At 35.5% G+C, this 25945-nt stretch overlaps 1 protein-coding gene across 2 annotated transcripts in view; it reads left to right on the top strand.

The window, feature by feature from the left end:
• The window catches only part of LOC113503509 (flocculation protein FLO11), a 76270-nt gene that overhangs the window by 40112 nt on the left and 10213 nt on the right, over nt 1-25945 (top strand). Inside the window, exons 1-4 of one of the 2 annotated variants that reach the window (XM_026885532.1) lie at nt 4562-4595; nt 19776-19873; nt 20083-22044; nt 22199-23664. In XM_026885532.1, coding sequence (XP_026741333.1) covers nt 19846-19873; nt 20083-22044; nt 22199-23664 — 3456 coding nt within the window. In that variant the 5' untranslated portion in view covers nt 4562-4595; nt 19776-19845. Of the gene's footprint in view, nt 1-4561; nt 4596-19775; nt 19874-20082; nt 22045-22198; nt 23665-25945 lie in introns of those variants that run through there. The other variant, XM_026885529.1, reaches the window with a different exon arrangement.

Raw genomic sequence — 25945 nt, forward strand, 5'->3', positions numbered from 1 at the left:
AACATTGAGAGGAAACTTTTAAAGACTTACTGTAAAAAGTCACCCTTTTGTTTCATACTGCCTTTGTCCTTGCTAAAGGGAATGTAGAGACAATTGACTGCACGGATAGGCAAGTGGTTAAGGTCACCACGCCAAACCCAATGGGTGTGAGGTGTCGGGGAAGCTTTCATGTGATCCACAAATGCTTGGCCTCAGTCTAAGTGTCTTTGTGCACGTGACTTACATGTTTGTAAAACCACCGCGACAAAATTTTAGTAATTTGAGTAGTAAAAAAGGAAATTTCAGAAGATCACTTAGCTAAGTGTTGTTCTTCCATACGGCTGATAGATTAATCTTAGATCGATCATTGGTCATTACCGTTCACCGCATTCTTTTCATAAGGAGTTCGACTCTGTTGTGGCTCTACACACCCTTGATAAACTCTCAGGTGCGCTGCTGTTCTCAGGATGTTACTCTTCAGCCTTAAGCAAGTGATAATTACTTTGTTTTGTAATACTCACATGAATCCAAACCTTTGTCCTTTGATATGACAGTCCAACGGTGATGCCAAGACGCCTACAAAGAGCTAAGGAACAATTACTTTTTATTACGAACATGCAGCATTTGCTTGTATACTTCGTCAGTGTTTAACTAATTTTCATGTTAAACTGCCCTTGACCTGACCTCTCAGTATTGCTCTACATTTTTCGGTAAAATAAAAGAGAGCTATCTTTATAGATATTTACTTAATATGAAAGTAATATATCTGATCGAAGATTACAAGTTATTATTTGATAGCTTGATTTTATCTGAGATTAATAATCTGCTAACGGTTTACGAAATTGACTCATTAAATGCCATTATAATGATTTAATTGTTGTGTTTTGTAAATAAAAATTGTCTGACCTCAATCAAGATATTGCCCAAAAAATATATTTGTTACAATTTTTACACGGTAATTATACTCTCACTGTGTTATTTTAAAAGTAAGGGGGTGTGTGGCTCATCTCATTTGAATCATTTAATCGGGAATCATCAACTAAACATATAAAAAATATAACTTTAGACAAAACGGCTATTAGTGTGAAGTTATGTTTTTGTAAATATCTGCGCCATGCGCCGGCGCATTCGGAATCTGGGCCGGCCTTATATGGGTCACTGCATATGACAGCGGTCTGACTCACGAACTGTTCCGATCAAATTTGACAAAACCGGCTCTCCTTCAATTTGTCTTCTATAGCAATTAAATACAGTTATCTTCTGAAAAATATGAAAGACAAAAAATGCATACATGTTTAGGATTCTCTCACAAATCTTACTTATTTTTATTTATAAAAATACATTTAAAAATTGCTGTCTTGCACCATGATAAGGGTGACAAAATTCTGATCTTTGGTAGTCATTTGCTAAAATTATTAATACTAATGTCTTGCTTCAAAAAAAATTAAGTGTGAATCAATTTTTTTTAGAGAATTTGAATTGGAAATGTAGAGACACAAATGAAGCGTTCCTAGCAAAAAGTTAGGAACGAGGCATTTTATTTTTTCAGTCCGATACAAAATGTCAGCTCCATCGTTCTAAAAAAAAGATATGTAAAATATGTTACTTGCAGCATATACGATTCCAGTTAATTTAATTTCTCTACGGTGATTATACATTAGCCCGTATCACAAAATCGCAAATCACAATCTTTAAAAGGTAAAACACAACTTTTACCTCCTTTGTCATATACAGAACTTTAAATTACAGCTCTGAGAAGGTGACATGACGTTATCGTTCTTGACCTACCATTATTTAAGGCATTTTCCTCGACAAAGTCTAAAGGGAAACTTATAATATAATGAGTTTAGACAGATCAGATGTCTAGTAGTAGTAACAATCATAATAATAAGCCTAAATAATTATAAATAGGTCGGACTCCCGAAACTGGTGGTTTCGTACAAATAGGCTTAAGAAACAGGTTTGGTGACAAATAAATGGTGAGCATCCACAATTTTATTTGTCACCCATCAAAATCACCGTAGCAATCGTTACTGAACCTCGGTCTTGATTTCTATCTGGGTACATAAGACACGGCCTGATAATAAAGGGAAGAAAGCGGGTCCTTAGTAATAGGGTTATGTTTTTAACTTTCGGGCACCGTACCCGGGGTTGTCCGAATTGCTATCCGCGGTAGGAAACCCTGAAAACAAATCACTGAAGCAATATACTATGGTATAGGAAAAGGTAATTGTGTTTTAACAATTCATGTGCCATAACGTCGTGAGTAAGACACGAAGTCGGTGACCTTCCTTGATTCCGGGGTACAGCAAGCTTCCGTTCTTTTCTGCAGTGCTGGTACATTCATAATCATGTTTGACAATATTTTTGTGTTTGATTATCGTGTAATCAGGATTGAGTTTATTTTAATGATTTCTATATTTTTCAGTTTATCTTTGCATAGGGAAAGGAAAAACCTATTTTCGTGTAAGTTTAATTGTCTTTTCAATTCTTTCTTTTGTTTAATAACATGCTTGTCTGAATTTTAGGCACAAAATGAGGCACAAACTGCAGAACAATACGTTCACTGTTACGTACACGATAACAATTGCAATATTAGTTTATAGATAAATCTAATTAATTGTAATAATACTACAAAACTAGAAACAATCGTGGGAACAAAAACACACTAACATGTACGTCAGACAATATGAACTTAAACGATCAACGTAATTATAGGTATTGAATACATATCAGTTGGGCAAGTCATTACTAAGCCTCATTTACATTGAGCAAGTTACTCGACTCATATTTAAGGCAAGTTTAAGAACCGAAATTGCTTAGCCAGGTTTCAACGAATATTGCATTCGCGTAGTAATTATTCAGTGCTTTAAATATTATCAGTTCACTTGCTGATAAATCCGACATATCCTATTGAACAGTTTGGGTTAATTCTATAATTAGGAGTCGGTTACTGCACTTACTTCGAAAATGAAGCCAGTATACTTGCCCATTGTAAACCAGCCTTAGGAGCGTCAGTGAACGTGAAGTTGAGAGTCGATTGCGCACGAAGACGCCATTTGCAAAGTTTTGCAACAAACGGAAAACGCCCGGATGGTACAAGATGAACTTACGTTGCCTTCATTGTTTGGTAATCGTGGTATTCAATAGGGCAAGCAACATGCCTGTGGTATTAGGATTATGAGCTTAGCTAAGACATGAATGACCTTCGTTCTACGTTTACTTAAATTATGAACTCCTTGTGCCCTTTGGTTCCCTAGTATCTAGTCTCAATAATTCTTCCTCTTTGATAATGTATGTATGTCTTATCAATTTTTTAAGGTCTGCGCACGTTCTGCCTAAGAAGTGATTAGATACTTAAAATACATTTATTTTTTATTTATTGAAACTTTCATCACTGATCTAATTAAATCGATGCAATTTGGCATCCCCGCAGTGTTCAATCGGGAAGTGACGAAAACGATTGCGATTATAGTCAATTTAGTTTCGAAGAAAAAATATGGTCATCTACTGCAAAGCTTGGTTCTTGCGCGACATGCCAATAGTATTTAAAATAAAGTAACAAAAATAGAATAGAGGATGGAGCCTTAATAACCTCTTTAATAGATTTTCATTGCTGAAATATGTTTTTATTGTATCTATCTCATTACAGTTGCATCAGAAAATGTAATTTGATACAACAATAGCTTTAATAGTGACTCGGGTATTGCCTTAAGTAAACTTTGGTGCTTTACTCCTAATTGCAGCCGGGGTTGCCCAACTAGCCCGTCTAGTTGGTTGAGTTGCGCAACCTCTTGCCGTTTCTGAGAGCCTGGTACTTTAATCTATAAATACGAGCTAGAATGTTAGAAATAAGTTTGTTTTCGTTTGCCGGCAGCTTTTTGGGGGGCGTTTGGGGAGGGGAGAAAGTCTCTTTGCATCATGTCATGACCTTTAGGTACCTACTTAAACTCTTAAACAACTTGAAAAAGAGTTTTACTCTGAATCTACTTTTTAAAGCGGAATTGTGATACAAACAATAATTAAGTTCATTCATGTAAATTGTTCTCCAATATCCGCTTTGAATCACCGCGTGAAGGTATAATTTATTAATTGGCCATAATATTGCAATGCCGATGACCGGCGCTCGTGTAAATGGGTCGATCACCTTTGATGACCACCCTTTGTCTGTCAAAGCCTGTTATAAAATAACAAAGCAATTTAAACCTTATCATATAGGTCATAGTCTTTAAAGTTATATTACAGGGTTGCTACTAGGTATTCACTGTAATATGACCTGTAATTCGTTGTAGATTAGTACAAAATGCAGGTCAGGTTATACTGGATTATAATAGGGTTGTATGTCCGGACTGTTGTTGACTTATTGGTACACGCGATCATCGAATAAGCTCGAGGCGATAATTATCGTGTTTAGGCGTGTGATGTGTTTACAGTAATGTGCTGAAGTTTCCATGACCCTAAGGGTGGCTTTGTTAGTTAGGTCTTCAGAGAATTCGTGTGTTGGTTTTTGATTCTATGTAGTTTATTTTTTTACATGTGGTTTTTGACTATAAGTGTAACTAATTTTAATTTATTTTGTTTCAGAATGTATGGGGCCCGGATAAATTAGAAGAAAGGTAAAGTTCTTTCGAATTTTGGTTTTATTTACATCGAAGTCATTTTTCTTAATAGATGTAGAAGGCATATGCGTGCAAAAAATCGAGTGCTTAAATTGTATAGTCCGCTTTTATTATTATATTTTAATGCATGTATATTATTAACTCAAAAATGTTTAACTTCTTGCCATGACTTTGTTACCTTTAAATAAGTTCATTCATAAAAACCATATGCCCGGAGCGTACTGAAAATGCACTCACATACATACCATATTTACAGTGAGTATAAAACAGAGTCGACACGTGACATCGTATGCTCGTGTATGTCGTGACAGCGAGGAATGGTCGGCTCTAGAGAAAGCGTAAAGCGAGTCACTGGACCGAGACTCACGCTCCGCTCATCACACGATAGGGCTGCCTCTCACTGTAACTCTCTTAGAACTCCTGTTAATCGAAAATGAGAAATTATAACGACTATTGAAGCCTTAAGGTCTCATGCTGCCTCTGTCACTGTAATGCTTAAAGGATCGCGAGATACAAATCAAAACATATTAGGAACACAATAACGTTCAACATCATCCTACCCTTTTCTGAACTAACGTGGTCGGCTTCCAGTCTAACCGGATGTCGCCAAGAACGAATGTTTGGCAAGAAGTGACTGTCATATGTTAAATCACTGACGTGAAGTTAGTTATAAGGTACTTACTTTTAATAGATATGTACCCTTCGGAGCCAGAAATAGGGGAATCCATTAGATCAGCTCAGCCATGTCCAGACATTCGTGCGTTTTTTAAGTCATTATCGGTTGTAGAAGTGTCTCTTGGCTTGAGGAACAGGACCTCGTTGAAGTTGTGGAAGTGGGATAGCGTTCTACGTTGTGTAGCGTTATGCCTCGTTTTCACATGCCCAACAGCCTTATGATGTAAAGAAATACTTTCTTCGCCGAAGCGATTACTGGCTAGAAACTACAATTGAATTATGACAGGACATGCTATGGGTTTGCGGCGATACTAGTTAAATATTTAGACTAACATAACTTGTCTGTGACAACCCTAAATTACTCGCAACGTATTCGTGAGCGACAGTTGTTATTAGTCCCGTGTTTTTCCAAATTACCCTGATATTGCCACTAAGTAGATAAGTGGAGAAGGTTAATTCTGCTTCACACATAATTTTAGTAATTAGTGCATTTAAAATGCGTTTATACTGTGAATAACTTGAAATAGGTTAGAGTTTTTAGATAAATTATTTTAACAATCTTTGCAAGAATGCACAACGCCTAGGGCGAAGTTGTACCATTTAAGATTTAAAAAAAACTTATTTGTTTTCTTTTATCGGCTAAACGGAACCCAAGTCGCACTGGGTTTGTACTTAAAGGTTTTCACATTATATTCCCCATGATCCTAGACTAATTCACCAAGTTCGTTGATTATGAGCATACTAGTCAATATGATAACTATTTGATGTCATTTTCACTATAACAATTTCATTACTCGCAGTTAAGACATTCGAATTCCAAACACGATCGAAATGTATCTTCTGTATTTATTGCACTGTGGTGCTGGTATCATGGTATGTGTACTTACCTATTTTGATATTCTCTATTGACACATGTGCATGCAGAACCGCAGTTCTATTTGATTTTCAACGATTGTGGGTTTCAATTTTGTTACTATATGTGTAAATGTATGTGTTTTGAATTCGCCTTGCGTGCAATTTAATGGTTCATGAGTTCCAGTATTGTTACAAATGTTTTTTTTTTCATTTGTCATCGCAGTCATTTGTTACTTTGTTCGTAGGTTTGTGTTTAAAAAATTACTAATACTTTGTATCTACCTAGCAACAACAGTGTTTTGACTCATAAAGTTACTGTTTTTATAATCAAATATACTTCAGCTGTTTCGGTACTTAAAAATGGTATATAATCTTGGTCTGCATTTTTAACAGATTTTGAACCCTCTAAAATCAATATCTATTTTTTTTTGTCAAGTAAGCCTTTTGTCTCAATTTTAAAACGCTACAAGTTGCGCGGTCTGAAAATGTCATTTCTAAGAATCCTATTCCGGCCAGGAACTCTATAAATTACCCATTTAAAATATAATATACAGTCTTAAAACAATCAGCAAACTCTACATTACAGATTTATGAATGATATCATACCAATTAATTAAGGCTTCTAGTAAACTTCAATATCAAAAACTTGCGTAAAAAAATTAAAGAAAATGATTCATAGTTTCACACAGCTCTCTAAAATGTAAACATGATTTCAACTATTTCAGTAATAGTTCATGTTTGTCGAAAGTAGGTTTTGTTTGTCATCAAGATACTATTATATCCGTATGTATTGCTGTCATAATGTCTAAAATTTTGCAACAAAAAATTACATACATACTCCTTGCGTAAATCTGAATCTGATGTATCAAAATATGTTACAGTATACTTTTAAATTGTAAGTAGTAAAGTCATTTGTAATCGTAACTTATTAAAACGACATTATAAGTTATGACTATTGTTTTGTTGAAATTGGTTTGTTATTAAATATTACAAGCGGTTTTTATTTTTTCTGCTAGGTTAATTTTTTGATGCAAAACTGTCAGAAAGTTTCCGGGTTTCCTGAAAGATTGTAGGTATGTCGAAATTGCCAACGCACCTCCAGACCAAATTGATATTTTTTACCTTGTAACTTGTTCTTTGGAATAATTTACGACCTAGGACCGACTTACGACCGACCTAATTTTACCGTCATAAGGTTTAGTCAAACCGACAGAAAGTCTAAAACATCCTCTCGGTAAAGTCGGGAACTCTTAAATACTTTAGCTTCATAAAGGGCAGAGTACATAATTGTAACATGACTTGTTCTATTTCTGTTCGGTTTACATTGAAAAACGATAACGAACTAAGAACAAGAACACAAAAAAGGGTATTATTTAATAAATTGTAAAATGTATATCAAACTTATCAATATTTAATTACTTCAGCTGATGTTTAACATGGCCACTCATTACATAACAGACAGTCATAACATCGCAGAACATTTGATTATATCATTACCATTGCAGATGGAATGCATGGAATATTACAGTCTTCGATGTACAACATAGATATGTAAATACATTATACATTACGACACACATAAAAACGTCGTCTTCTTATTTTTAGAGTTCCTTACCCAAGGGCTGAACGAGTGGAAAAGTGGTTGAGGTCACCACGCCAAACCCATTGAGCGCGACGTGTCGCGAGTTCGATCCCCGCGTAGGACAAGCATTTGTGTGATCCACGAATGCCTGCCCTAAGTCTTTGTACATGTGACTTGAATGTTTGTGAAACCCCCGCGACATGAGGATAAAAAAGGGGTTATTGATGTTCCGTTGTCTGTCTGTATCTCCATCCGTCACCAGGCTGTACCCCTTCAACTGTGATACCTAGACATTTGAAATTTTCATTGATAACATATTTCTGTTGTCGCTATATACATATTCTAAAACTAAAGATATAGGTTGGGCAGCGGTCGTAAATATGTTGGTGGGTGACAAATTTGTGTGTATTAACCCTTGATTGATTTGATTGTTTCACCGAACTGATTTGTTTATTTTTAGCCTATTTGTTCAGAACCCTCAGTCTTGCGAGCCCGACTCGCACTTGTTTTATTTCTGTATCATAAAGAGTTTGATTCAAAGGAATCTGTTTATATGAAGAATGAACGCTGTCTTGTTAATTATTGCAATCATGCGATAATTCATGACGTAATTATCGTTTTATGGTCATTGCTAATTATTGCTATTAAAGTAAGTATATTAGTTAAGTTAACATGTAGGATATAGGTATAATGTGGGAGTAGTATGTCAGACAAATTATAAAAATTAATGTAGCGATTGGCACTTTGAATTGCATTTTGGCAACAGCGTTTTCTTTATTATTAACCCCCGTCGCTAAATGGGGTTTTAAGTTTGACGTGTCTGCCTGTCTGTGGCATCATAGCTCAAGAACGGGTTGAGTGTTTTTAATTTAGTTTGTCTTGAATTAAAGATAAGATAGAAATCGTAAAATGTTAGCTGCTAGACGGAGCAAGAATGTAATGGAAACTGTAAAATTATTCGATTAGTGATTACATGTAGCGTTCTTTTGTATAATTACTATTATGTAATTAGTTTTTAGGTGCAAATGTTTTTGGGCAATAAATTTGACATACATGCTTATGAAAGCAGCAATTTCGATCGCAATGAAGAAAATGTGTATTTTTCAAAGAGATATGTAATTTCTAAATTACTCTGACGAACGTTGAAGGAAAAACTTCTCGAAGAAATTTTGATTCTAAATCTTGGAAATTCAAATCGCCGTAGTGATCAAGGCTCCAAACCTTCCTTGTATATAAAAAGGCCTGTCTTTGTTACGAATTTACGAATACTTTTAAACTAGCACAAAAACCAGCGAATGTATACCTTTCCGAAGGCATAGTCAGGACTTTTTAATAATAGCTAACTAATCTGTTATACAAGTAAATAAATACAATCATATTGATCACTAAACCGATAACTCAGTAATTCTCCAAAAGTATTGAACTCAGCAAAAAGTATTTATGCAACGTCGCATTCGTTTCAACCGTTTTAAAACGCAGTTAGCCAGTTGACAGTGTATTCGAGTTTGACCCCACCAATTGCTTTTGATACGATTACAAATAGATGTTACGTAACCATTGTCGATGAAGTGGTTCTGTGGTTCATTGTTAATGGTTCAGACTGTGTCGGTATGTGTGTATCGCGCCAGTAGAGTCAATAAAGGTAGGTAAGGTATATAACTACTGTATTGAAACATACCGAGGCATTGAAAGACAACTTCATTTTGCAAAATTGATATTCAAGCTTTACACTAATAGAATGTCTTAAACTGAATTACATGATGTTCCTAAACAAATAAAACATATATAAAAAAAATCATATAAATGTTTTGTCAATCTCAACAAGGGCTATTTTATTTATTGCCATTTATCTATCGAGAAACTTTAAAATTTTTATTGATTTTTTGGGTCTTCATCCACCCACTTAGGACAAGTTTAATTTATTCCACATCATAACGCATTACCAAATGTTCTAAATCGATTGATTTGAAACTAGCCTCAAACCCTACTATTTACTTATGTCCAGATCCTCGTCTTGTTCTCATTGCGCAAGAGACCACTGGCTGGTCTCTACCAGTACAGACAAATCGTCATTTCCTTATTAGTTGTGAGCTATTCACTTCGGTCACTGTACTTTCCCTTCGCCTTGCCTTGCCGAAATATTATTTCTATTGTAAATATTCATATTGAGTAAGATTGATGGTATACTGTTAGGCTTGGTTTGCTATACTTTCGCTGCAATTATTGTTTTAAGTTTTTTAGTAGCTTTAGGGATGCATTTATCGTCTGTAGTCCTATTGATTTAATGTAAGCCATATATGAAAGCTTTATTTGTCATTTGCCTGCTGATCTCTTGAATTGGTGATGCAATGTCTGATAACCTTAATTAATCTGTTTTTTTGTCACTAGACATGATTATTTTTTAACACTTACTTGAATACAATAAAGTTTTTTGTTGGTCAAGTTTCGGTACTTTACCGATCATTTGGAAAAGTGAAATCTTTAAATACTGAGCACACAATTGGAAAATGTCACAAAAGCATACCAACAAAAACTGATTCCAGTAACTATTGCTAAACTGACTTGAATGTTCTTCACGCTAGTTATCTCCAAGTTAATAGCTCAAAGGTTGAAAGAACTTCACGGAACGCAATGCTCTCGTGCAACTGATTAGTTTGGAGCCGTGGAAGGTCTCTCTTCATGCTTCACTTTCTGTTTGTTTGATTGCATGTGGTTGTGAGTTATGCTCTCCTGGTACTTTAGTTGGGAAATGTTAGATTTCCAAATGTTTACTTTATGTAATAAATAAGTTTTTGTGCTGTATCATAAAATCTTAATGTTTATATTGCCTAATGGCTTTTAATTTATTTTCGTGTTTAAAAACGTTTCGTCATCTACAGTGTGTTTTCTACTGATTTATGAGATATAAACTATGCATGCTTAGTTCAAAGATTGATTTTAAGTAAGTTCAAAATATTTCTATTGATTTGTCATTGTATTCATATTTTTCGTGTATGATACATCAATTTTATCACATTGCACCAGACGGTAACCCGAGATGAGAACGCCCACCGCTGTGACCGTTACTTTGTCATCTATCACTCCGCTTGATAACTAGATTGATTCATTGGGGATACTCCCATTGGGAACATTTCTGATGAATTCGTTATGATAAGTAGAAATGATTCCCTCCTGTCATTGGACTTTATACATTACCGACTAAACTAGCATCAAGTTTACGTATGGAGAAATATTTGTCAAGCACCTACGAACTTGTAGTGTTTAATAGTGTGTGAGATTTACATCATAACAGCAAAGGGAAACATGACTTAAACATGTTTAAAAATGAAAGCATGGCTGTTAACACCATTGAGGAAGAGAGCGTGAAGATATAAATGAAACAAATTATCATGAACTGTCTAATTAGGTAACTAAAACTAGAAATGATAAGACGGACGAAGAAAGTTGTGACGTGAATCTTGCGAATTATGAAGCGAATAATAGAAGTGTTGTAGAATTATTATTTGAAGGTAAAACATAAGTCTACATAGTATATGGTAGTCCTAGGATTTATGAAGCAACAACGATATCAAATTTGATACTTTCTTACTCTCTTTGCTGGAGGATAAAAGGCAAAAGTTATTGTCTCTATAAAATTATTTTTAATTATTTATTATTAATTATAAGCGTCTACTTAACTGACCTTCAAAATTAATTTAATCATAAATCCCATACATATTTATAAATGTTAAATATAAAGGAATTTACTTTCGCCTAATTTGTAAGAGTTTTGGCGTTAGGAGTAAAAGTGAAAATGATATTATATTTTATGGTTAACAGACCGAAAAACTATACACTTTTTGGGCTTTGTAATTAATAGTTGGTGAGCGCATTTTCTATGTGTTGCCTGTTAATTTGAGATTGTTAGTAATAGACATATTCTTGTAGACTAAAAAAGAGAGATTTTGAAAAAGACCTCAAATTCGTTCGATGTCTGGCGCATATTGCTTAATATTTGCTCTCTTCATATCGCTTCGGGAATCGCATTGTTATGAATCATGACAACTATTTTTACATGTCTTTTCGTTTGTGAAATTTTCATAATTATAATAAGTGTGGTTTATAATTTTATTGATATTGAATTATTTTTAGTTATATGTCTGGAAGAGCAGTGGAGCAAGATTCTATTTGATGGGTGCCAAGTTCTTGTTTCTTAGTTGGTTTTCTTTAACCTATTTTTACGGAATCCTCGGGGTCGCGAGTCCGATTACACTGTCATATTAGAACTACCATTGAATCTATAACACGAAAAATACAATCACCTATACATTTGGAGACAATTAAGATATTTTTTAACGCAAGAAGGAAGGAAAACGCACGTTGCATCTGATGGGATGTTGATATTGTTACGGAGCGATGTGAGATAACCCACGTGTCTTGATGACGCCAGCTTCACAGAATGAATTGTTTGTAAATAGGTCTTACGACGAAGGTCGCATTTACGACGGTTTTTTTACACGAATAAGTATGGCATGTACGTCATTCTTGTAGATGGATGGTATCGGATTGCAATTCGTAGGTTTCGAATAGTTATACAGATTTAAGTAGATCTGTAGCACCGGTAGAAGATGGAAATGCAGTTGTTGTTCGGAATACCATTTTTCGTTGCTATAAAAAAGTGGAAGTAAAGTTGTTGTATGGTATACAAAAAAAAACTTTAATTCCGAAAAATACTTGTCATTTTGTATTTGTCAGCAAAATTGTACAAACACAGGTAGGTAATTTTCTAATAAAAGTAAGGAAAGTACTAGGAAATATGTGGAAAATTTGAAAATAAATAATGTAATCTCAATACATAATTAAGTATTTTCAATTATTACCAACTGTAAATCGATGAAAAGAATTCATCTATTGTTGAACAATGCCATTGTATACATTAAAGGCCATATTGCACAGTGGACAAAAAATGTATACGCCAGATAGCATTGCTATTTGTAACTATTGTGTAGTCACAATTACAGTTTGACGAGATCTTTTGGGGTTCCTTAGGAAAATTATGGATAACATCCTTGGTCTTTAGATGCAGTGTTGTAGGTAAGTATGTAAGTTGCTTGCGATGAAAATTCAAAAGGTTTTTATATCATTTATCAAACTTAGCAACTTCAAATTAATACGCTGAGTGAAGGCTTTTTATTGTATCTTTTAAACTTAATTTGTCTCTATTCAGACACTATGTGTCTATGTCGCGGGACTTATTCAGAGCTTGAAGGGAAGGAAACTGTTCCTCTTTAAAGGTTTATATAGTTGCAGGTCGAACTCGCAGATGCCTTGTGAACCTATCATTATAATTGTCATTAAAAAAAACCCAGGATGGTGCAACTCTCGCTTGCCCACCTTTTTCAATGTTAGGATTCTACGCAATTCGGTTCCCCGTTAGACCGGATGTCCTAACAGAGATTGCGATATTTCATAGTTTTTGCTTGTTAGAACAATGTTCAAAGTCTGTCTGTAGTACTGTCGAAGTGACTTGCGCAGTGGCTTGGCGCTAAGCTGATTCGTCGCGGTTTTGATTTCCGTACGAAACTAATGTTTGTAGCTTGGATACTGATAAAAAAACTTTTATTTACGTTTGATTCAAATTCAAACAAAAAACACTTTAATGCCCTAAATACGAAAGTTCTGTGGAATTGATTATTCGCTTAAACCATAAATGTAATAGAGGCTTTTCATATTTACCACTTGCAAATAATTTGGTTTATGGCTTGCGTGTCCTTTTGTCATATTATTTTACTATTTCAACGTGGCAATGCTGCCAGCCTTTTGACACATTCCCAGCCGGCAGCGATGCCGATGAATTTTTTGATGCCTTGTTTTATTTATTATTTTTGTTTTTTTAGTGTACCTATTACTTATTTTAAATGCATGTAAATAGTAAGTAGTTTCGTAAAATTAATAATTTTGTCTCCGAATTTTTTTTTACTTTATTTTTATTCAAGCGGGATCCGACTATCCGTTGTTAACTAAATAATTATAAATCTTCCTCGCGAAAGTTATGATAATCAAAAGCTTTGATATAAAAAGAAAACTATATGTAACTATTAGGTAGACTGGTAGCCGACCCCAACATAGTTGGGAAAAGGCTAGCTAGGCAAATGAATCGAGTAGATATTTTTAGAACATAATTGAAATTCCTTCTATTCTTGTAAAGAAAGTGTACATTTGTCACATTAGTTTCTCGGAAGCTGACTAACATTTTTCTCTCAGACACGACAAACGAGATGTCGCCTCACCGTCGGTTCCAAGGTGTTTTATGGTTAATTTACCATGACTCGTACTGTTATGTTACGTGTGCATGACTGTTAAATTATAGCGTCCCACTTATGCCGTAAGTCGCTGTAAGATGTCGGGAAATAGGGCACAGTGTTAGCTGCATCAGATGTGAGATACGAGGTTCTGACCCTGTTTGAAACATGCATTTTGTTTATCTATACCCTAGATCTTGCATAATGAAAATATACTAGAGAAGATTGATTGTAGGTGGACTGTTTTAGGATTGAATTAAAGTAGATTTAGTGACGAGAATTGTTGAATAAGTTATGTGGGTGTTTGTAATAACGTCTTTATACAATTCAAATTTCATTAAAATCGATCCAGCCGTTTTGTTGTAAATTGCGTTGTCATCAGGTTTGAAGTTACCCCAAAATTGTCATCCTGCTAGCTTATCGGGAAGTGCCTCAAAATTGAGTTACAAAAATCCAACCGGAACAACAAACAAACAAAAAAAGTGAGGGAATTCATCAAAAACGTAGGAAAAACTAAAAACCTTTTTGACCAGTACTACCGGTTTTCAGTCTAAAAGAAAAAGAAGACAGAAATTTTAACAACAAAAGACTCTGAAGACTGTTTTCAATAAATAAAGGTTATGTACATGGGGAAAGGGAAAAACGAATAGCACATATAGGTACTATTTAAACATTGTGTATGTTCACAATGTATTGTACAAAACAAAAAACTGCCTATATTGATGTTTTTTCAAGGTCCATTGTTTAATATGATTTGATGCTTGTTTGTAGTAAGTTAATAAACCTCGGCGTGACAGTATTTATATTCAAAGTGCCGTGTTAGTACTGAATACATTGTTGGAGCGTGTTGTTGCATAAATAGTATGTTATTTTTGGTTCTCACAAAGTTTTATACAGAAATAAATGTTTGACATTTGTTTATACTATTGTGTCTTTTGTTTGGAATTATATTTGATGTAGGTACATAGTTAAAAGGCGCTGGGTATGCTTTGAACTTAAGTTATTAATAGGTTAGGTTGTTAAAACTGTCGTACTTCTACAACAATTATTTTCTGATTTCTGCATCTTCATGCGTGTTATACAATTAGAAAGAAGTGTTTTTGTCAGTTTAATTTTCGTGGGACATTCCAGGCTAGGGGAAAACGTACGACTTGATATTTTTAGGGAATATGATGTTATTTTCAGGATTAGATTGATTTATTTCATAATATCGTGACCCGTTTAACTTAGAACTAAAGTTGTTGTTATAAATAAAAGAAATATACAATTGTGTTGTTCTTTTTATAGTTTGAAGTAGGTCTCACGAAGGAGACCTTGACATTAGATCAGTTTGGCATTAAAAGTAACAACGTTCAACGTTCACAACGTTCTGTGAGCAAAGTCTGACATTTTAAGAATTACTTTGAAATATAATAAGGTTTTATTTCACTACAAAGCTAAGGCTTAGGCTACTTTGTTTAATGTACTCTTTGTATCTAAAATGCCATGATATTAATCTGGGTACTAAAAGTCTTTAAATAAGAATGAGATATTTACTTTAAAATGAAATGGGCAGTCGGTATACTAAATATAGTAAAAATAGGACGGATGCGAAACAGACAGAGGAGAAATGAACAAAGAGAGGCCTATGTCCAGCAGCGGGTTATTCAATAATGATGTCTAGGAAAATGATTCTGGTGTACCTAGTAAATAGGCGTGTGATGAATCACACCCATTCATCATCCGTCAAATTGTACATAAAAAAACATTTGAAATAGGATGACGGCGTGAAGTGTCATTAATCCCCAGCTGGCGCCACTTTGTTCTACTAAGGCCTGCCGAAGATTTCTAAGTCCTTGGAAGACTTGCATAACACTGTGTACCGCTCTTTGTAAGGGCATACACTACCACGCGTAAAGCGTACGTAGATTGAACAATATCATTTGTATAAGTGAATAGAAAAGTGCTGGGGTGAATTTCATTTGTTAATTTTTATATTCGGATTTTTTTACTGTAGTGGTATTTTAGAGGAATAAGATATTTTTCTATTACTTAAACTTTTGTAATATGTAGTGAAGAGCTGCAAAATAAATGATATAATATTTGTTACTATTATGGGGTGTTTCGGAGTTTATTGATAAACTGCTAATTATTTAGTTTATGTGCGAATAGTTAGAATATAGGTTCTAAACCATTTAAACATAATGAAACAAGCAAATAATCTGGCTAAAGATAAAACAATCCATGTGAAAAATACTACCACTGTAGATTAACGTCGATCTAAGGTATAATAAAACATTTATTTGAATAATTTATCGATAATGTCGTCACGTTTATCGATAGCATTATCTACATGCATAATAAATAAATTCTGAGAAAGAGTTTTTTCCTCGACAGTACGCAGTGTTGCCCCTTAACTTAACATTCGAGTCGCGAGTCTGCTCGCTTCGTTTCGATGTAATGTCACATAGGGATGTACTTAATCACGTATTATTGAGTAATATTCAATTAATGTCGACCTACTTTTAGTATAGTATTATAGGTTATTTTTTGGGCTAAAATGCAATTTGTTTTGTAACAGAAATTTATTTATTAATGTTGTTATTTCATTGTTAACAACAATTACTTATTTGTACTTTTTGTTCATATAATTTATTCTTGAAATGATTGATTTGCGCTGTACTATATTGTATTCACTGCTTCTAATGATGACTACGCCAAAATACTTTTACGGCAATAACTTCAATTGCGCCACTCTATAACGAAATTCTTACAAAATTCAACTACATAAGCTACCAAAATAAAAAACTGCTTTACAAATTTGAGTCGATATTTTTTTGTAACTCGACTAATGCAAGTCCCATCACTACAAAAACCATCAGGCGGTGCTCCGGCGCATTCTGTCACGATCGTCGTGTTTTGCCTACCACTTACACCGGCGCGATTATCACAAACGATTTGCTATCCATTGCCTTTTTTGTTCGCATAACATTCGTTTTCTTTGCACTGAACGCGCAACTTATACTGTTGTTATACAATATCGCTATCACTTTTTAATAATAGATTTCCCTTGAAAAACAAATAATCGTTTCGGTTACTGGTACTTATAGTGTTTCCTACAAAAAGTCTGCTAAACCAATTTAGTTCTGCACGCAACTACCGGATGGTTCAACACCCATTTAGTAAACTACTTACGATGTAGGAAGGATCCGGGTTTGACAGCCGGGTTAGGCAAGCGTGATGAAATCAACTGACAATACAAATAAATGAGTGTTGCAAGTGTTGGATGTGACGCTGTCCAAATCAAGCGAGTGACGATTTTTATATGATTGGCATCGGGATGTACTTAATCGGTATCTAATAATGGGGAATCTAACTACACTTAGTTAGATTACATCCACTGACTGATGGTGCCTGTTTTCATCTCATGATCTCGGAACAAATCATGAATTTGGTAAAAAAACGGGTTAGCGATATGATGTATTCATATCGCCGGCATGGTTGGCTCTGCTCTTATGGCTATGCTCTTAAAATAATATGTTGTCTAAGTATTTATTGAGATCTTATTTATTGTCCAAGCAAAACTATTTCAATCAATAAATCATTTCAGCCACTCCTGGAAGTCCTGGACATAGGCCTAGGTACTCCAAGTTGCATCACATCACCCAGGCTTCCGCCTTCGGCTTCCAGTTTGAGTACTCTACAATTTTAAGGATCATTCTTGTCTTGTCCTAGTTACTGTACCTAATTACATGCTAACTTAACCTCACCCTATTCGGTTATAATTCGCCGCAATTCATTAGAAAGTATGTTACAAACAGTAAGTGCAGCCTCACAAACTGAGAATCTAGGACGACTCTACCTAATCTAGATTGGATCGCCCAACGGTTGCGGTTCTATTGTAAATTGCATTACTATTGCTACCTCAGAACTTATTACTCGGGTTTTCAATCGTTCGGGATAATGCTATGTTTATAATATTGTTGCTATTGCCTTCGCTTGATTACGCGGATAGCATGAAAAGTCTAGTGGTATGACTCTTTTTCTGCCAAGTCAAAGGTCTGTTTGGATGAATGAGCGTATAAGACTTGCTATGAAGGTATCTTAAAGACGAATTCAGCACTCCTGATTTTTGAAGGTTGTGCTCAACCATGGCACCAGGTAGTTCAAACAGGTTAAGGTTCCGAGGAATATTAACTGTAGGAAAAGGAAAAGGTGAACATCTCAACATCAATGACTACTGTAAATGTCATGATGCAAGGTTCGATTCCCATGTATGACAATTTGTGTCGTCCTTAAAACTAACTGAAAGCTGGCATGTTCTTATTGTTTGCATGTGAATTAAAAATAAAAATGCCGGAGCACGCAGATATTTGCAACTTTTGTAAATTGATTTGCCATGAATACTGACATCTTGATGGCTAAGCTGTTGTAAATCGACCATAACTGACCTCTTGGCACCTGATCTAATTATTAGAAAATGTAAAATCATTAAATGCGTTATCGTTTAATTTCACGCCATCGACAAGCTTACGACATTGCCTGGGTAATTGTGATTTCATCTGAATAAATAATTACAAAGCAAGCCTCTGTTAACGTTATTTGAGATTATATTTTCATTACTTTTTAGGAACAATTTTAATTGGGGTACTATAAAAATGGCAAAATGTAGTAACCGTATAAAATATACATAACACCTTAGAAAAAATACATTACAAAAAAACAATATTTCACACTATTCGTGCCCCAGAAATGGCAACACTTAATATGTCCTTACCAATCACATTAACCCAAAAAGGACAAAGTACAATATTTCGTGTGTTTTCCTTTATCAGCGTAAACATCAAAACAAATGAAGATTAGTCTCTAACTGGTAACAATTGACCCACTGAACTTGCGACCAATTACCACTGTAATGGTAATTCTACTTCGGTAATTGAAATTAGTATTATGAGTGTATTAGGAGTTGGTAATTACAGAAACCGGTCAAGGGAGCAGTAATTTTCAAACACATAAGCAATTTTGTAAAAGCATACCACCTTTTTCAGAATTGTAGAAATTTGTTTTTTGGAGGATTGATTTCAGAGAGTATTTTTATATATTTATAGAACAAATTGAGTACTACAGAGTAAGAAATAAGTACCAATATATGCAGCAGCGAGCCTATGTTGCGACTCCACATCCCACTTTACCGATTTAATTAAACCTCAACTTCACCTCCGGCAGAGGTGATTCTGAAAGCTATTTGACAATAAGAATCTTACCACACAAACCATCTAAACGACGAACAGCGTAACAGTGCAGAACAATTTTCAAATCAATGTGCCACCGTGTGCCAAGTATGTCATCGATGTGCCATCAGTATTACACCATGTTGCATGGCGTCGGTGTTATATCACAGTTTTCCCATGGAGACCATTGTATGTGATCGTATCTGTCTCGTGTGTAATCGTGTGGAATTGTTTACGCATCTTGTTCTTAATCAGTAAGGCTAGATGTAAGAATGTGTGAAAACATAATAGCATCTACTAAGTTTTTGCTTGTAGATGATTGTCGCATTAGTATTTGCATGTAGTGCAGCACAGTAAAGACAGTTACCAAATAAATTTAGTGGTGGCTATAATGATATTAAATAATTTATGAAGATAGCAACAGATTTTATATTGCACTTTAAGCATTCGATTGTACAATTTCTCTTGACCCTTAACTCAATCAAAGTGTTCTGGTATCGTGCAACTTGTTACAATTGTTTCAATTTAATTCATTTTAAACGATAAAACTAAATCGTATAATTTCTAATTTCAGGGCGACCAATGACAGGATGGAGATGAAGCAGAGTTGATTACAGTATTCCTAACGACAACATGTTTTGAACATGGAGTCCCCAGTGAGAATATGTTTAGGTGAGTTTCAGAATGAAGAAGTTAAATAAAATCAGCACATTCTGGTACATACTGCAATGTTTAATAGTTTTATATGTCATTAATAGCCAAATCACAAAGACACACATTGATATAAGATCAAAAAAGTTACATAACAGTCACTGATTGATTTGTAAATTACGCTGAAGGATTAGGAATAACACCAATAATGTTTATATTTATAATTCCAGGTGCAGCATTAGTAGTGAATTTACTACTGTTGAGCAGCACAACAGTTGGCGGTAACGCTATACCCGACACGACATCGACCACTGTCAAAGATGAGAGGGCGCCGCGGTACAACCGCGTCAACGGCACCTGGCTCGCGAGAAACCGACCCAAGACCCCAGACGTCTCCCTCAACGAACTAAACCCCAAAGACTCCACCTCCGAGGAACATACGGAAAAAAATGCCAAATATAAAGATAGAGGAAGAGTTAGATTCCAAGCTCAACTCAAATCTAGTACAGAAAGCTCGCTAAGAAGAAAGTCCACAGAAGCACCATCTCTAGTTATAGTTACTCCCACAGCAGAAGTAAAAAAGCCAGCTGAAATTGTTGATAGTATGCGAAATTATAAAACCAAACTGCCAACGTTTGCCAGTAGTACTACTCCAGTAACTGTGAAGAAGGAAGTACATAGCGAAGAAACATACGACGAAGAGGATAATGATGAAGAAAAGGATTCATTTGAAAAATTTACTTCCAGCAAATTTGATACCAATTTCTTTACTATTCCCAGTTTTAACTATGGCGATGATTTCACCCATGACTCGGACAACGAAAGCTCAGATAATAAAGTAAAAAATGAGTATAGTAGTCCATCCTATGGTGGTTTCTCCAGTTTCTTCCCACGTGAAGCTTCTTATGGCTACAAAGATACGACCCATGACATTTTTAAATCTGAAAGTTTCTTTGATTTCAATAGTGATCTGACAACACCTAAAAACGACTATTTTGATCAGAAATTCCAACGGATCTCTACTAGTATAATTAAGAACTTAGACACTATAAAAGCTAAAGCAACACCTCCAAACGCGACTCATGTCCATAAAATTATCAAAGAAAATATGGGATTGGAGAGAATGAATAACAATACACCTACTAACAAGTCATCAGTATTCATTAAAAATACCAAAGAAATTCGTCTCTTAGATAACGATGGTGCTGGCAGCGCTAACAAAGAGTTATCTGATGTACAAGGTACAAGTATTTATTATGAGATGTCAGTACTGTCTACAGAGACTTACGCTATTAACCATGACTATGACTGTGACAATGATACGTTACCATCTGCGCCTACACCAAGTACTTCGTCGGAAGATGAATTGGCCTCGCTTAAAGCAGTGGAACAACCTGTTCCAATAGCCACCAGACCAACACTTCCTGATCCAAGCCCAGAGAGCATATCTATATCGTCTTCAAACTACTTGCCTGTGTCCAGTGTACTGCCAATTATTAACTCAGTAAGTCCGTTCCCTGTTTCTACTCAAAACTCTGTGTCTTCGACTGAAAAAGTCACTAAGAAGTTTTCAAGTACCTTCAATAGAAATCGAAGTTACTCCAAACGACTAAATGTAAATGGCAATAAAGACTCACCGAACAGCGTTACTATTAAGCCGGAGTATATTATTACATCAACTCTTAATCCAAGACTTCAAACCCGCAAATTCCATCACACAACTCCAAAAAATAGACCCATCTGGATGGTACCTAGACGAAACATTACAAAGGTGTACCAAAGACCGTCGAACCCTTCAACAATATACTCCGAGCATTTCAGTATTAAGGAGAAGACTACATCTCAACCTCGACAACCAAGTCGCACTATGTTGACAACAGTTTCTTCAGACATTGATCCTGTCCAACAAAGCGATATAAGTGGAACTAAAAAGGTGGTGCAGTCTCAAACTATATCAGATAATTCTGTTCCAAGTTTGTGGAAGAGGGGGTCGACAAGGTTTGGAAGTTCTACGGTGACATCAGCTGAGGTGGAGACGGAGGCTGAGTGGCAGATACCTCCAACATCTACGGCGTGGGCACTCGCTAGCCTGCGCAGCCCGCCGCCCTCGCCCGGCGCAGTGGTCAACGGTACAAGATCGACGCAGAAAAACGTCGATGAGAACGAGTTACAGAAAGTCGGGGAAGTGTTAGGTGAGTCATAATATAACAATTAAATGTTTAATTCACTTAATAACTTACTAAAAATACTCAATAGTCTAATTAATAAAATTACGTATTATAAAAATGTTGAATTGTTCATACTTTAAAATTATATAATTGTTTAAAACTTGATTCTCTGTTTCAGACAAGAAAGAAACGACCACTGCATCTACGACCACAACAACAGCTAACCCTATCAGTAACGATATAATTCCAAAAGTGACTGAAGTTGTTCAGAACAAATTATCGTGGCAAGGTGTTTCCTCTCGACCAAGTTCTGAAATCAAAACCGAGACAAAATCTGACGCTAAACAAACCGCTGAAAGTAATATATCACTTCAAAATAGCGCAGAACCAGCTACTACACAAACAAAAATGTCTGAAAATCCAACAGAAGCATCTTGGGTGGCTGTAACAACTGAAGCAGACGAATCTATTAACAAAATAAATGATACAGATAAGGAGACAATTCCACCAGTTGACGCAACGAAGTCAACTGGTTTTGAATCAATTACGAAATTGCCAGCAGACATTACAACGCCACAAGATGAATCCGTTGCTAGTTCCGAAGTGAATCAGACCATTACTGAAGAGAAACCGAAACCTACTACTGATTATGAAATAACTACTATTCGATTCTCTTACGTACCTACCGAGGAAGTTGAAACCGAGACACAACCCCCTGAGAGTACGACACCTAGCATGTGGCACCCTGCCTTCCCTACAAGGACTAGAATAACGACCATAAAAGATAGTCCTATCACAACTTATAGACCCAGATATATAACAACCGAAAGTGAAGAAGATACCTCGACTATACTGCCGGAAACAACGTCTCCTATTGAAGTTTCTTCACAAATTCTTGAAAATGCAACAAGACATACTGAAATTACGGAAACTCCTACAGAGCTATCTACAGGGACACAAACTGAAGCTCCAACTACAACTGAACAGATAACTCAAACAGCAACCGAAGAAGTTACTACTCAGCCTACGACTATGGAAACATCTGAACAACCGACCACGGAAATAACAGTAACAGTTACTTCACAAGCTACGACAAGTAAATCTCCTACAACAATGACAGTAAAAACAGAAGATATAACTACCATCGTCACAGAAATAGTTACTGAAATCAACACCGAGAGGGAAACGAGAACGTCATCAACACCAGGACCAGAAACTACCGAAACATCACCAAGTGAACTAAACGAGAGTGACTGTACTGAAGAAAACAGTGTTAGCAACGAAGTCATTACTCAAGAGACTCTCAAACCAACAACTGAAGCAACGACTAGACCGTCCACAGCCCCGACAACAACTACAACAGAAGAGAACATAACTAACCCACCCACTACCACGGAATACGAAACGACAACACAGCGAAACGCTCGAATACACGATACAACGGTGGCTGAAATTACAACGGATTCTAATTTCGCTACGAAAACCGATAGTGGAATGGAAGAAGAGACGAGTTACGGGGGTGATATGACTACGGAGGCTTCGTCGAGAGTACTGGGTGAGGAGGACAACGGCTCGGGAGCGGCGGTCGCGATCGCTGTCAGCACCATCGGTGTTATTGCTTTGATACTGCTTATTGGATTACTGGTAAGTGATGACCTATTTTCAATATAAAATTAAATCATACGAACTACATTCTACCACAAAAATGAAATCAAAGAAGAATCGTACAACTTCTAACATAAAAGCGCTTATATCGTTCGACTATTTTTTAATGATTAAAACGCTTTTATGTTTACCAATCTTAAATTAAGAAATTTATAATTTGTGGCAATAAACACAATAATAGAAAGCTAATTACACGAATTAATAAAAATAATACAAAAAAGGTATAAATTCCGTTAGAGCATCGTCACAGATTGAATTATTTCCATCTTCGGCTCCTCAAACTTCAGCTATGATATCTTCTTCTTTGTGGATAACAAAGTCTTCGTCAATTCTCTGGTCCCGTCTTGTTGTTGTTTTCTTTCGCTGAATGTTCGTACAACATTATCCAAAGTAAGGAGCATAATATCTTTAGACATATATCACGATAGATTACGTTCTCTACTTTGGAGAACGTTGTAGATTATTGCGTGAGGTAACAGGATCTAATCTGGAATATCATAAATTAATCATAAGTAGTGTTAAAAGGAATATTATTAAAAGACTTGAAATATCCCACAGATGGGTAAGATCTTTTTTGTTTATAGGCGATTAGTTAAATTCCAATCGCGTTTGTATTCCGCTAATCAAAAATTACAAAAAAAAAAATACGTTAAGAATCAGGAATTAACAAAAAAACTAACAACAGCACATCACTAAAACATAGAGCTTAAACTTGTTTAAATAAGATTTATTTTTTTACGATCTAAAATAAATAAATCAAAATGATGTAAAATAATGTTAATAAATATTTGCTTAAATACATTTTAGTCCTTATAACGGGGAATCACATTTTTAATTACCTTGTTTTGATGGCAGATAATATGTGTGCGTCAGAACTCCAACACCTACTCTGAAATATAAATAGAAAAATGTAAGAAAACGTAAAATATTTTACTAATATTCTGTAAAAAGACACAATAAAGAAAATGACAGCAATTTCATTTAAATCTTTTCGAGACCATAATTATTGCAAGGACAACTTTGGCACATATCAATATTATGCTCTCGACAAATAACTTTTTTGCATTTTTTGCACGATGCATTTGCCTTTCGCCTTATTTTAGAGGGGCAGTAAGTACAGTAAGTACGTTTTTTCGTTACTGGCTCTTCAGTACTGTCATCTGATGTACCAGGCACTTCATTTGGCAAAATATTAGAGATATTATCGCGCAAATATCTCTTCAAAGTAGGAGCTTCTAAACGCTTACGCATAAACGATGACGTCAGGCTCATGTAAAGGTTTCTCATAAATTTTTTGCGACTTTGAACCTTTTCTCCCTTGCTACTGACATTATGGCTGTATATAATAAAAGAATTTATGCAGGCAATGTTTATCATTCCGTACAATAATGCCATAGGCCACCTATTCGTCTTCCTACTGCAGGTCATCACAGAACACATTTGGTCTAGCGTGTCCACTCCGCCTTTAGTTTGATTATAATACATAACCATTTGCGGTTTACCGGTACTTTCGTTGATAGAAGCATCCTCATCACAAGATGATAATAAGTATACCATCTTAGCTGGCTTCGGTTTATATGAGACGAGAGTAAGGGGTCCGTCAAAACAAAACATCGATGTTCCCACTGGCCTGGAGCGACTGTTTTTCAGTACTTCCGGTATCTCGCGTTTGTTTGATCGCACGGTTCCCACAATGGTTAACTTATACGGTTCTTGTAGTAAGTTTTTGCCAAAGGGATTGAGGTGAACCAATTGTCACACGTAATATTACGACAACTACCGTGCACAGGCTTTGATAACTCCTTCACGTAGTATTCACCGAGTGGTACTCCGTTGGTCTGTGTTCCTCTTCCCAAATAAGGCATTCCATTTATCATATACTTTGTACCACTGTCACACATCATGAGGATTTTTATTCCATACTTACTTGGCTTGTTTGGGATATACATCCTAAACGGACACCGTCCTCTAAAACCAAGTAACTGTTCATCTATGGTCAAATGAGCCCCTGGAGTGTAATTTTGTATGCACTGATGGATAAAGAGATCCCATATTTTTCTAACAGGAGTAAATACATCGTTTTCTCGAAGTGTGGGCCGTATACTTTTGTCATCCATTCTAAGACATCGTATCAAAAAATCAAAACGATCACGACTCATTACAGAGACGTACACCATTGACAAAGATCGATCAAAGAGGTCATCTGTGGACATGTGGTTATCTTTTCTCACTGCTGTCATTACCAGAATACCAAAGAAAG

The sequence above is a fragment of the Trichoplusia ni genome, chromosome 19 (genome assembly GCF_003590095.1).
Source record: "Trichoplusia ni isolate ovarian cell line Hi5 chromosome 19, tn1, whole genome shotgun sequence".
Classification (NCBI taxonomy): domain Eukaryota; kingdom Metazoa; phylum Arthropoda; class Insecta; order Lepidoptera; family Noctuidae; genus Trichoplusia; species Trichoplusia ni.